The 13,854-nt window shown below is 49.9% G+C and overlaps 1 protein-coding gene across 1 annotated transcript in view; it reads left to right on the top strand.

Annotated features, from left to right (window-relative positions):
• Positions 1–13,854, top strand: part of tp53bp1 (tumor protein p53 binding protein, 1) — a 75,495-nt gene that overhangs the window by 40,535 nt on the left and 21,106 nt on the right. Inside the window, 5 exon segments of the mRNA XM_055662792.1 lie at positions 3,981–4,066; positions 6,415–6,608; positions 8,437–9,775; positions 11,063–11,170; positions 12,276–12,473. Of these exon segments, the coding sequence (XP_055518767.1) occupies positions 3,981–4,066; positions 6,415–6,608; positions 8,437–9,775; positions 11,063–11,170; positions 12,276–12,473 (1,925 nt within the window).

Genomic DNA, 13,854 nt, shown 5'->3' with positions numbered 1-13,854 from the left:
TTTAAAGACCTCTATCAAGTCCCCCCCCTTAACCTTCTGCGCTCCAGAGAATAAAGACCTAACTTATTCAACCTTTCTCTGTAACTTAGTTGTTGAAACCCAGGCAACATTCTAGTAAATCTCCTCTGTACTCTCTCTATTTTGTTGACATCCTTCCTATAATTGGGCGACCAAAATTGTACACCATACTCCAGATTTGGTCTCACCAATGCCTTGTACAATTTTAACATAAGATCCCAGCTTCTATACTCAGTTGTTATATAAATATACCTGTCTAAAATGTTTCTTAAACGTTGCGATAATACCAGCCTCAACTACCTCCTCCGGAAGCTCGTTCTATACACCCACCACCATTTGGTGTAAGCAAAAGTTACCCCTCAGATTCCTATTAAATTTTCCCCCCTGACACCTTAAACCTATATCCCCTGGTTCTCGATTCCCCTACTCTGGGCAAGAAATCCCGTGCATCTACCTGATCTATTCCTCTCATGATTTTATATGCAGCGTATTTATATAACAACAGTGAAAACACATTTGGACAGGTGCACAGGTCGGAAGTATTTAGAGGGATATATATAGGCCAAACGCAGGCAGCTGGGACTAGCCTGGATGGGCACTTGGCATGGCCCTGTTGGCCTGAGGGGCCTGTTTTGTTGCTTCATAAGGAAAAGGCATTGAATTAGGCCATTCGTCCCATCAAGTCTCTGCCATTCAATCATGGCTGATCTGTCTCTCCCTCCTAACCCCATTCTCCTGCCTTCTCCCCATAATCTCTGACACCTGTACCAAATTAAGAATCTTATCTATCTCTGCCTTAAAAATATCCACTAACTTGGCCTCCACAGCCCTCTGTGGCAAATAATTCCACAGATTCACCACCTTCTGACTAAAGAAATTCCTCCTCATCTCCTTCCTAAAAGAATTCTGAGGCTGTGACCTCTAGTCCCAGACTCTCCCACTAGTGGAAACATCCTCTCCACATCCACTCTATCCAAGCCTTTCACCATTCTGTACCTTTCAATGAGGTCCCCCCCTCATTCCGCTATACTCCAGCGAGTACAGGCCCAGTGCCGACAAACGCTCATCATAGGTTAACCTATGCTGGAAGATTGTGCTAGATGCAGGAAGATTGTTCCCCATGTTGGGGAAGTCCAGAACAAGGGGTCGCAGTTTAAGGATAAGGGGGAAATCTTTTAGGACCGAGATGAGAAAAACATTTTCACACACAGAGTGGTGAATCTGTGGAACTCTCTGCCACTGAAGGTAGTTGAGGCCAGTTCATTGGATATATTTGAGAGGGAGTTAGATGTGGCCCTTGTGGCTAAAGGGATCAGGGGATATGGAGAGAAGGCAGGTACGGGATACTGAGTTGGATGATCAGCCATGATCATATTGAATGGCGAATGGTGCAGGCTCGAAGGGCCGAATGGCCTCTACTCCTGCACCTATTGTCTATGTTTCTAACCTACTCATTCCTGGGATCATTCTTGTAAAAGCATGACTCCATGATAAGTGTGAAGAAGGTTCACGACCCATAATGTCGTCCATCCATGATCTTCGGAGATGTTGCCTGACCCGTTGAGTTACTCCAGCACTTTGTCTTTCCCCTTCTTCTTAAACCTATGCCCTCTGTTTCTCGATTCCTCCACTCTGGGCTAGAGACTCCGTGCGTCCATCTGATCTATGCCTCTCATGATTTTATACGCCTCTATAAGATCACCCCTCATCCTTCTGCGCTCCAAGGAATAATGTGCTGGCCTGCTCAACCTCTCCCTATTCAGCTCAGACTTCCACCCTAGTAACAGCATGGCCATAACATTTTTGTAAATCTTCTCTCGACCCGAAACGTCGCCTATTCCTTCTCCCACCCTTTCCATATAACTTAACAGCCATCTCGGCCCTACAGTCTGCCGAACAACATTTTTTCCCCTATAACATGGTCCATTCCCTTCTCATCCATATGCCTATCCAAACTGAACATGAACAATACACTGGAAGCCTCTAAACTTCTGTCCCTTAATTCTGAAAGCGTGTCCACATCAACTCTGTCTATCCCTCTCATCATTTTAAAGGCCCTCCCCCCTCTTCTGCGCTCGGACCTAACTTATTCGACCTATCTCAAACTTAGTTGTCGCCATTTTAGTTCCTTCTCTCTGACATCTTATAATGACCTGCATACTCAGATTTGGTCCCTCTGCCTTGTACAATTTTAACATTACTCCCAGCTTCTATCCTCAATGCTTTTTTGTCTACCTTCGATCTATTTTACCAGCATCTGCAGTTCTTTCTTAAACATTTTGTCCACTCCCAACTTCAATATCTGGTGTAAGATTAATTCTTCTGAAGAAAATCACAAAGACTTGGGTGGAGAATGAGGCCATTCAACCCATCGAGTCAGCACCAGCATTTGATCATGGCTGATCTATTTTTCTCTCTCAACCCCATTCACCTGCCTTCTCCCTGCCGTTACTAATCAATCTCTGCCTTAAAAACGCCCAGAAAGATCAGAAGAGGGTTCCCGGCTGAAAATGTCACCTATCTACCTTCTCCAAAAATGCTGCCTAACCAGCAGGCGAGAAATAGCCAATGGGAATCTGAGGGGGCAACTTTCCCACCCGCCTGAGTTACTCCATGCACTTTGTGCCTTTTCATGTGAACCGGCACCTGCAGTTCCTCGCTCTTGCAGAATTCATCCCAATCCCATCGCCGTGTGCCTTCACGTTCCAGAGCCTGATGGTTTTAAGTCCCTGTCCTCTGACTCAGTTTGCTCCGCGACCCGCCCTGTATATATATTGACGGTCGCTGGATTATATTGCCGACTTTCCTGCATGACCGGTTTTTGCCGACCATCTGCAGTGGATGCGCGGAGTAAACGGTCGGTGGGGTGTGGATGATAGCAGGCGAAGATCGCAGATGTTTAAACCGGCTTTTTTGCGCTCTAGTTGTTTAAGAAAGAACCGCAGGTGCTGGTAAATCGAAGGTAGTAGACACAAATGCTGGAGTCACTCAGCGGGTGAGGCAGCATCTACGGGGAGAAGGAATTGGTGACGTTTCGGGCCGAGACTGATGACAGGGTCTGAAGAAGGGCCTCGACCCAACACGTCGGCAATTCCTTCTATTCAAAGACGCTGCCTCGCCCGCTGAGTTACTCCAGCGTTTTGAGTCGACCTGTTGTGCTCTAGGCTGTCTCTCCATATGTGAAACGTCCAGGTCTCGGCTTACACCGGCCTTCAACATCCACCCAGGCTGTAGAAGAGTAGAATTAGGCCATTCGGCCCATCAAAAGGCCTATCCTTGTGATTGAGGCAGTGCAGCGTAGCTTCACGAGATTGATCCCTGGGATGGCGGGACTGTCATATGAGGAAAGATTGAAAAGACTAGACTTGTATTCACTGGAGTTTAGAAGGATGAGTGGGCGAGATCTTATAGAAACATATAAAATTATAAAAGGACTGGACAAGCTAGATGCAGGATAAATGTTCCCAATGTTGGGCGAGTCCAGAACCAGGGGCCACACACAGTCTTAGAATAAAGGGGAGGCCATTTAAGACTGAGGTGAGAAAAAGCTTTTTCACCCAGAGAGTTGTGAATTTGTGGAATTCCCTGCCACAGAGGGCAGTGGAGGACAAGTCACTGGATGGATTTAAGAGAGAGTTAGATATAGCTCTAGGGGCTAGTGGAGTCAAGGGATTTGGGGAGAAGGCAGGCACGGGTTATTGATAGGGGACGATCAGATCACAATGAATGGCGGTGTTGGCTCGAAGGGCCGAATGGCCTCCTCCTGCACCTATCTTCTATGTTTCTATGTAAAATGGGGAAGAATAAACAAGAGGCAAGATAAAGGTTGATGTAACTGTTCATGCAGACACCCCCATCCACCCCCCCCCCCATGCAGCTGTTTGTGTCCGTCCTTCAGTGTTTACTAACCTCTGTCAAACGCTGCTCTCTCCGTTGTGTAACGCTCGTCTCTCCCGTTGCAGGAGCTCCAGCGATATTATCGAGCCGTCCCAGGAGACGTTCGGGCCAACTCCCATCATTGTTCCCAGCAGCCCGACCGAGCAGGAAGGTGAGTCCTGTTGCCGCCACTGAGGTCCATCTCCACACCGACCATCTATCACCCACGCCCTCTCTAGCTCTGCGTTATCCCGCTTCCTCATCCACTCATCCTGCACACTTGGGGCAGTGTCTCCTGGACTGTGTCGGACTATCTTGGGACATGATAGTAGTGTGGAAGGAGGCCGTTCAGCCCATCGAGTCCACACTGTTTCCATCTGGGGCAATCCAGTTAATTCCAATCCCTTTACTCTAACACAGGCTGGTTGATTGTGAAAGGTCCTTGTTCTGGAGTTGGCCTGTTGGTCCCAACAACAACTCTGGCCCATCCACCACCCTGTAGATACTATACATTCATCCAATCCTCTCTTAAATGCTCTTGGCTCCTTTTGCACATGATCACTTCCTGGAGGATCCATAAAACCTCAAATTAGATTTTTAAATCCCATTGGGAACTTGGAAGGTGAAGGGAACTTACAAGAGAGAGCTAGATAGGGCTCTTAAAAATAGCCCTAAAAACCAGGGGCCACACAGTTTAAGAATAAGGAGCAAGCCATTTAGAACGGAGACGAGGAAACACTTTTTTACACAGAGAGTGGTGAGCCTGTGGAATTCTCTGCCTCAGAGGACGGTGCACTCCGGTTCTCTGGATGCTTTCAAGAGAGAGCTAGATAGGGCTCTTAAAGATAGTGGACTCGGGGGATATGGGGAGAAGGCAGGAACGGGGTACTGATTGGGGATGATCAGCCATGATCACATTGAATGGCGGTGCTGGCTTGAAGGGCCGAATGGCCTACTCCTGCTCCTATTGTCTATTGTCTATTGTGATGAGAAAAATGTGCTCCCCCATCACAGGGAGTGTAATTGCAGCACATACTTTAGAGATACAGCGTGGAAACAGGCCCTTCGGCCCACCGAATTCGCAGGCTCCCTGTGGTAAAGTTAGTAAAGTCTCCCCACACTTGTCCCACCTCACACTCTTAGGGCAGGCCAACCTTTCCACTCTTACTCCTTCCCAGAATGTTAGTTCATTACCGAATTAACATTAGGATTTCAGTCTTATCCACAGCCCAAAGGTGCAAAAATACCAAATCTTTGTCTTCCTGTACATTTCCCCCTATGACCTCGTGGGTTTTCTCCGGGTGCTCGGGTCTCCTCCCACACTCCAAAGTCTACAGGTTTGTAGGTTGTTTAGTCACGTCGCGTGCTACCCAGTCAGTGGTAAGGCTATACATGATTACCATCGAGCTGCCCGTGGTGTACAGATAGAAACATAGACAATAGGTGCAGGAGTAGAGGCCATTCGGCCCTTCGAGCCTGCACAGCCATTCAATATGATCATGGCTGATCATCCAACTCAGTATCCCGTACCTGCCTTCTCTCCATACCCCCTGATCCCCTTAGCCACAAGGGCCACATCTAACTCCCTCTTAAATATAGCCAATGAACTGTGGCCTCAACTACCCTCTGTGGCAGAGAGTTCCACAGATTCACCACTCTCTGTGTGAAAAATGTTTTTCTCATCTCGGTCCTAAAGGATTTCTCCTTTATCCTTAAACAGTGACCCCTTGTCCTGGACTTCCCCAACATCGGGAACAATCTAGCCTGTCCAACCCCTTAAGAATTTTGTAAGTTTCTATAAGATCCCCCCCTCAATCTTCAGGATCAATTGACTTTTAGAAAATTGTCTCTAGTGTGTCGAAGTGTGCGGGGTGATTGCTGGTCGGCGAGGACTCGGAGGTCTAACAAGTCAAGTCAAGTTCATTTGCCACATGCACATACAAGATGTGCAGTGAAATGAAAGTGGCAATGCCTGTGGATGGTGCAAAAACCTACAGAACAGAATAGAACAGTATTTACATGTTAGAAAAAAAACTCAGCAATTTTTAAAAAGACACAACACACAATAAGTTAGTCGCTGGTGAGATAAGAGTTTGCAGTCCTGACAGCCTGTGGGAAGAAACTCTGTCTCATCCTCTCCGTTTTCACAGCATGGCAGCGGAGGCATTTGCCTGACCTGGAACAGCCCGTTGCTGGGGTGGAAGGGGTCCCCCATAATGTTGCTGGCTCTGTCAGTTTCCGCGCTGTATCTCTAAACTAAACTAAAACGAACGTCAAGTCTGTAGGTTAATTCGCTTTTCACCGCACACGTGACAGTAATCTAAACTCAAACACAACTATTGTCATTGGGCGCTAGTGGTTTTATCGTCACCTGTACAAAGTGCTAACGCACGCGGAGTGGAATTATTTTTCTTGCAAACGTTGTTCAGGGTTAGAGCAAGGTTGGTCTGTATTTGTGAGTTGGAGTTTGCAGTTCCGTCAGCCTGCGGCCCTGATGAATCTTTCCACCGATTTTTCTAGGGGTGGAGCCAATGGATACCACTGCACCACCTGCCGATGCCGCCGTGCCGGGAAGGCCGCCATCTGAGGCGGAGGAGCCGATGGAAATGGAGCAGACAACCGTACCACAGGCGTCTACCCCAGTGTCTGCCGCCGTGCCAGTGTTCACCGCCAGCCAGCTGGCTCCAGTGCCAACGCTGCCCGATCTGTCTCACGTGAGTCTCTAACGGCTGCTGCGGGAACGGCTGCTGTTCCTTCTCCGCGACCCTACCACACAGACCAGCCCACCGTTACTCCAGTGGCTGTCCACAACAGTGGCGCAGCGGGTAGAGTTGCTGCCTCACAGCGCCAGAGACCCGTGTTCGATCTAGACTACGGGTGCTGTCTGTACGGAGTTTGCACGTTCTCCCCGTGACCGCGTGGGTTTTCTCCGGGAGCTCCGGTTTCCTCCCACACTCCAAAGACGTTCAGGGTCGTGGGTTATTTGGCCTCCATAAAATTGTCCCGAGCATGTAGGATAGAATTAGTGTACGGGCCGAATGGCCTATTTGTTGGCGTACTGTATAACCACATGGAATGCCAGCTGCTCTGCAGCGGACAGGAGAGCCCTTCAAAGGGTCATCAACACCGCACAAAAAATCACTGGCTGCCCACTGCCCTCCCTGAAGGACATCTTCACCTCTCGCTGCCTTGGCAGGGCAGCAAACATCCTAAAGGACCCTTCCCACCCTGGACACAACCTGTTCCACCTGCTGCCCTCTGGCAAACGGTACAGGTCTTTCAAAACTCGCACAGAGACAGCTTCTACCCCATGGCCATACGTGAACTTAACAATGCAAAATGAGGAATAACACTCACATTCAACTGAATGGTTCTACCTCAGCTGCTATTGTTATTTATCTAATTTTTTTTAAATTTAATATGTATATATTTTTTACCTTTTCTTATATATTTAAAATTGCTCTTGTGAATCGCACCGTGGGATTGACTTTTAAATTTTGTTATACCCTGTGCAATGACAATAAAGAGATTCATTCATTCATTGTTTAAGAGGGAACTGCAGATGCTGGAGAATCGAAGGTTACACAAAAAAGCTGGAGAAACTCAGCGGGTGCAGCAGCATCTACGGAGCGAAGGAAATAGGCAACGTTTCGGGCCGAAACCCTTTGGGTTTCGACCCAAAACGTTGCCTATTTCCTTTGGGTTTCGACCCAAAACGTTGCCTATTTCCTTTGGGTTTCGGCCCGAAACGTTGCCTATTTCCTTTGGGTTTCAGCCCGAAACGTTGCCTATTTCCTTCACTCCATAGATGCTGCTGCACCCGCTGAGTTTCTCCAGCTTTTTTGTGTAACCTTCGATTCTCCAGCATCTGCAGTTCCCTCTTAAACAATGAATGAATTAATTAATTCATTCATTTCCACGCCGTATCTCTAAAGTCTAAAGTAAAGTCTAAACCAGTGCTTTTTAAACTATTTCAATGTCATTCACCCTTGAGTCTTTATCTCAAAATTTCATTCACCCTCGACTAAATTTTCTTATGTTTTTTTGGTCATTTTCGTCTTGTGTTTAGAGGTTGGATTTTTTTTTTTTTTTTTTAAATCATTCTAATCGAATAATTTTCCAACTCCAGTGGCAATGAGACTTTTTTTTTTCGCTACTAGTTTTCTGTACATATTTTCAGGATTTTACATATAATTTATTTTCTCACATGAGCAAAAACTATAAATTAACTCATTTCTTAAGTGTTTCTTTTATCCAACGTTTTGAACATCCTGAAAATATATAAAGGAGTGAACTCAGAAGGTGGTGGAGGCCGGTTCTCTGGATGCTTTCAACAGAGAGCTAGATAGGGCTCTTAAAAATAGTGGAGTCGGGGGATATGGGGGGAAGGCAGGAACGGGGTACTGATTGGGGATGATCAGCCATGATCACATTGAATGGCGGTGCTGACTCGAAGGGCCGAATGGCCTACTCCTGCACCTATTGTCTGTTGTCTATTGACTAACCACAGATTCTCTTTCCTCTGTGTTTTCTCGTGTAAAGGACATTTTTATTCCCACTCCAAGCCTGACGGAGAAGCCCAGCAGTGTCACGGGGGTCGAGTCCCCACTGGCTCGAGCGGAGCGCCGGTCAAAGTCTCCGGTGCGAGAGGAGGGAGACGCGGGGACGATGGAGCGCGAGGCTCTGGCGGTGGAGCAGACGGAAGACGGCGCGGGCGAACCGTTCGAGCTGAGGTTGGCCGACAGTCAGTGGACGCAACCTATGGAGACGGAGGAGGAGGAGGACGCTGCAGACGACAGCCAGGCCACGCAGGTGGCGTTAGGATTCCCCGCGGAAATCCAACAGGAAAGTCCGGTGCACGAGAGCCAGACTCATCGTCTCTGCTTGAGCGGCGAGCCCCAACCAAAGACCTCCAGCATCCCTGGACCTGGTGGTGGAGATACCTCGGAATCCAAAGAGAAGGATCTTGCGGAGGAAGGGAGGATGGGCGAAGAGTCCAAGATGACAGAGGAGGTTCCTTGTCAGCCAGTCCCCCTCCCGCCTCGGTCTCAAGACCCTTCTTCTCCGGGATGTGCGGAATTGGCCAGGGACCAGCTGACGCCGAAGGAAGGGGTCGTCAACGAGACTCCAATGGATGAGGTTGCGGGGACGTCCGTGTTCCAGGGGGAGAAGCGGGAATATCCGAGTCCTCCGGTGCACGGGATCCGTCCGAACGAGGAAGCCGATGGTGGCGGCCATGGCGACTGTGGGGATCTCCGAGTTCCCCAAAGGCCAACGCAGTCAGGATGTGCCTGTGTAGAGGAGCAACGTAAGGAAGAGGAGCCAATGGAGGAGGAGGATGGCGGGGAACCGTCAGGCCTTGGAATCTCCCGCCCTCCTGCCGCAAATTCCCAACGTTCCCAACCTGCGGCTTCCAAAGGCCGGGAGGGTGGTCTTCACACTGGGGAGGAGGACCTTTCCGGGACTGGCCTGGCCCCCGGCACGGATCCGGGCCAGGGAGAGGAACGGAGCGGAGGGGCGCAGCGGGTTTTGGGATCCCCGCCGGGTGTCCGCGCGTCGCCTTTGGGACGCCCGGAAGGTTCGGCGGTCACGGACTTCCACACGGAGCTGGCGGTGAAGGTGCAAGCCGAAGGTCCCAGCTCCCTGGGCGGCCAAACCGGCGCAGGTCCGCGCCACGAGACGGGGACGGGCGCAGCTCAGAACCACCGCAGGGCGGCGGAGACGGAGGAGGAGGAGGAGGGGGTTCAGCCGGGGCTGCCATCTCCTGTTGACCTGTCGATGGGAACCCCCAAGGAGCGGAGCGAGGGGGAGATCCAGAAGCGGGAAGCAGAGGAGGTCCACTCCAACCCATCGATGAAGAGCCTCTTGGACGGTTCTGGTGGTGGGTAACTTGACTCAATGTTTCCCCCACCCTGTAACCCAGAGAATAGATTTAGATCGAGAAAATTGGTCGAAGGGGCCTAAAACCAGCCGTTACGGTCAACATGTGGACGAAGGAACTGCAGATGCAACCGAAGGCAGACACAAAAAGCGGGAGTAACTCAGCGGGACCGGCAGCATCTCTGGAGAGAAGGAATGGGTGGCATTTTGGGTCTTGAAACGCCACCCATTCCTTCTCTCCAGAGATGCTGCCGGTCCCGCTGAGTTACTCCAGCTTTTTGTGTCTATCTTCGGTTTAAACCAGCATCTGCAGTTCCTCCCTCTACACTTCTGTAATAAATGCTGAATGCATTGAACAAGTACAGGTTGGGGGGCACAGTGGTGCAGAGGGAGCGCAAGAGGCCCAGGTTCGATACCACGGGTGCTGTCTGTGCAGAGTTTGTACCTTCTCCTCGTGACCGGGTGGGTTCTCTCCGGGTGATCAGGTTTCCTCCCACACTCCCAACCACGCACAGGTTGAGTTGATGTGCAGGGAGGAACTGCAGGCGCTGGTTTAAACCAAAGACGGACACACAGAGAGCTGGAGTAACTCAACGGGACAGGCAGCATCTCTGGAGAGAAGGAATGGGTGTCGCTTCTGGTTTGAGACCCTTGTTCTCGACCCGAAACGTCACCTGTTCCTTTTCTCCAGAAGCTTTTTGTGTCCTTCAGGTTTAGTTGAGTTTAGTTTATTGTCACGTCGTACAAAAACATTTTATAAATTGTCCCTGCTGCGTAGGATAATGTACGGCAAAGATCCTATAGCGGAGCAAGATAGACCACTCCTGCTAAATGCAATGGGTTGACGTGTAGTACGCAGCGGAGTGGAACGTGGGCCTTTTTTTCATCCATTTCAGTAACCCGACCCCACCCGACTCGCAGTGTAATCAACGTTGCGGGGGAACAGTTTGTGTTAATAAATTATAATTCTGAAAATGAGGAGAAGATTTTTACCAAAGAACTTTTATTTTTTACGAGGATGTTTCCGTAACCGGCTTCCGTCTCCGCACTAGTATCTTTGGGATCTTTGGTGCGGAGACGGAAGCCGGTTATGGAAATGGGGCCGAAAATTACCCACGTCTTTTTCGTCGAGTGGACTATCCTGCTCGCTGTAGGATCTTTGGTGTACGGGGTGGGTCGCTGGTCGGCGCGGGCTCGGTGGGCCGAAGGTCCTGCTTTCTTTGCTGTAAGTCTAAAGTGTCTCGTTCTTTGTTGATCTGCGTGTCTCCCTCTGACCTTACTCCCCCAGACGTCCCGTTCCACTTCACGCTACCCAAGGACGACGACATCATCAGCAGCACCACCCCTCCCCTGGTTGGCAAGTTGAAGCAAGGCCCTCGCCACAGCACCCCGATCGGTAGGTCTGCACGCGATTCCCACACCGAGGTTGCAGGCCATTCTGCCCAACTGCTCCATGCTGGTCTGCTAACCCCACATCCTCTTCTCCAGCCCCGCTTAGTCTTTTTCCTGTCTCTTTCTCCAGCTTTGCACAAAATTGACCCGTGCTTTTTTTGGATCCCACATTCACGGCCTAATTCACCACCTTTTTTACTCGTGGACATTGTTCATCGGGCTTAAAAAAACGCCCCGACCTACTTGATGCCACGAGTACCTACGACCAGCATCACGACCTACCTACGACCTCATGCTGCGAGTACGAGTCAAGGGCAAACTCGGCAGAGGTGGTGAATTAGGTCGTGAAAGTGGGACAGGCCCTTAAGTTTAGTTAAAATTAAATTAAATTAAAATTTTAATTTAGTTTAGTTCATTGTCACATGCACCGACCGAGGTACAGTGGAAGATTTTTTATGTTGCGTTAAACCGTAGATAGGCTCAAAACTCAAGCATGGCAGGCAGCATCTCTGGGGAGAAGGAATCGAGTCCAGTCAAGTCACATTTATTTATATAGCACATTTAAATAACAACTCTCGTTGGCCAAAGTGCTTTACATTTGTTATAAGAATAGCACAACAAAACAGACTACATACATATATACATACGTCTGAAGAAGGGTTTCGGCCCGAAACGTTGCCTATTTCCTTCGCTCCATAGATGCTGCTGCACCCGCTGAGTTTCTCCAGCTTTTTTGTGTAACATACATATATACATGTAGCCCTCACTCAGAGGACGTCAGGAAAGGCTTGGGAGTATAGATAAGTCTTTAGTCTTGACTTAAAAGAGTCGATGGAGGGGGCAGTTTTGATGGGAAGGGGGATGCTGTTCCACAGTCTAGGGGCTGCAACCACCCTGAGCTTATGCCTAGACCGCGGGATATTCAGCAGCCCCAAGTCGGCCGATCTGAGGGGCCTGGAGGCGGAGTGGTGGGTGAGAAGACTTTTTATGTATGGGTGTCGAGACCTTTCTTCAGACTTGTACTCTGAGTTGTACAGCTCTGTGACGATGTGGGATTGCCCAGTCCATGAATGTTGCTTCAATCGGAGTTTTGACTCTTTGCTCTGCAGAGCCTGAAGGCCGTGGCGCGGAGACGGGTGAAGTGACACCAGGGAGCGCCATGACAACTAGCGGGGTCACAGCGGACGGCAGCCAGCGCCTCGCTCCGAGCCCGGGCTCTCTGACCGATGGCAAGCTGTGCCTGCGCATGGGGCTGGAGACCCCCGTTCCCGAGGAAGAAGACCACTCGGGCCTCTTCAGCCTGGAAAGTAAGGCCATTCGCCCATCGAGGCGATCCTATCTCCTTGTGTATAAGAGCAGGGAGGTTCTACTGCAGTTGTACAGGGTCTTGGTGAGACCACACCTGGAGTATTGCGTACAGTTTTGGTCTCCTAATCTGAGGAAAGACATTCTTGCCATGGAGGGAGTACAGAGAACATTCACCAGACTGATTCCTGGGATGGCAGGACTTTCATATGAAGAAAGACTGGATGGACTCGGCTTGTACTCGCTAGAATTAGAAGATTGAGGGGGGATCTTATAGAAACTTACAAAATTCTTAAGGGGTTGGACAGGCTAGATGCAGGAAGATTGTTCCCGATGTTGGGGAAGTCCAGAACAAGGGGGGGTCACAGCTTAAGGATAAGAGGGAAGTCTTTTAGGACCGAGATGAGAAAATCATTTTTTACACAGAGAGTGGTGAATCTGTGGAATTCTCTGCCACAAAAGGTAGTTGAGGCCAGTTCGTTGGCTATATTTAAGAGGGAGTTAGATATGGGCCTTGTGGCTAAAGGGATCAGGGGGTATGGAGTCAGTAGGTCAGGCAGCATCTCTGGAGAGAAGGAATGGGCGATGTTTCGGGTCGAGACCCTTCTTCAGACTGGATGGGTGATGTTTTGGGTTGGGACTCTTTTAAAAATAGGGGAGTCGGGATATGTGGAGAAGGCAGGAACGGGGTACTGATTGGGGATGATCAGCCATGATCACATTGAATGGCGGTGGTGGCTCGAATGACCTACTCCTGCATCTATTGTCTATTGTCTATTGCCTATTGACTCTGCAAGGGTGTGTCTGCTTTGGCAGCCGCCTTAGCGTTGAAACATGCGCGTGTCTTCTCGCATTCATGAGCGCAATAACCATGCATCGGTGCAACTACCAGCCCCCTCTCACACCCCACACAGGTACAGGGTGGACACAGGATGCTGGAGTAACTCAGCGAGTCAGGCAGCATCTCTGGAGAACATGGGTAGGTGGTGATTCAGGTCGGGGCCGATATTCAAACCCGACTCGAAACGTCACCCATCCATGTTCTCCATCGATGATGCCTGACCCACTGAGTTATTCCAGCATTATGCGTCTTTTATTTTGTGAACCAGCATCTGCAATTCCTCGTGTCCCTAATTCCACCCCCTCCCTCTCTTCTCTGCCCCCCCCCTCCCTCTCTTCTCTGCCCCCCCTCCCTCTCTTCTCTGACCCCCTCCCTCTCTCCTCTGCCTCCCCCCTCTCTGGCCCCCCTCCCTCTCTGCGCCTCCTCGCTCTCTGCACCTACCCTCTTTCCCCCCTCCCTCTCTTCCCCCTCCCTCGCTTCTCCCCCTCGCGCTCTCCCCCTCGCTCTCTGATCCTCCTCTCTCTCTGTTTCCCCCTCTCTCT

Source organism: Leucoraja erinacea, chromosome 36 (assembly GCF_028641065.1).
Source record: "Leucoraja erinacea ecotype New England chromosome 36, Leri_hhj_1, whole genome shotgun sequence".
NCBI lineage: Eukaryota > Metazoa > Chordata > Chondrichthyes > Rajiformes > Rajidae > Leucoraja > Leucoraja erinaceus.
The sequence above is the reverse complement of the archived record's forward strand: the minus strand, read 5'-3'. Positions and strand labels throughout refer to the sequence as shown.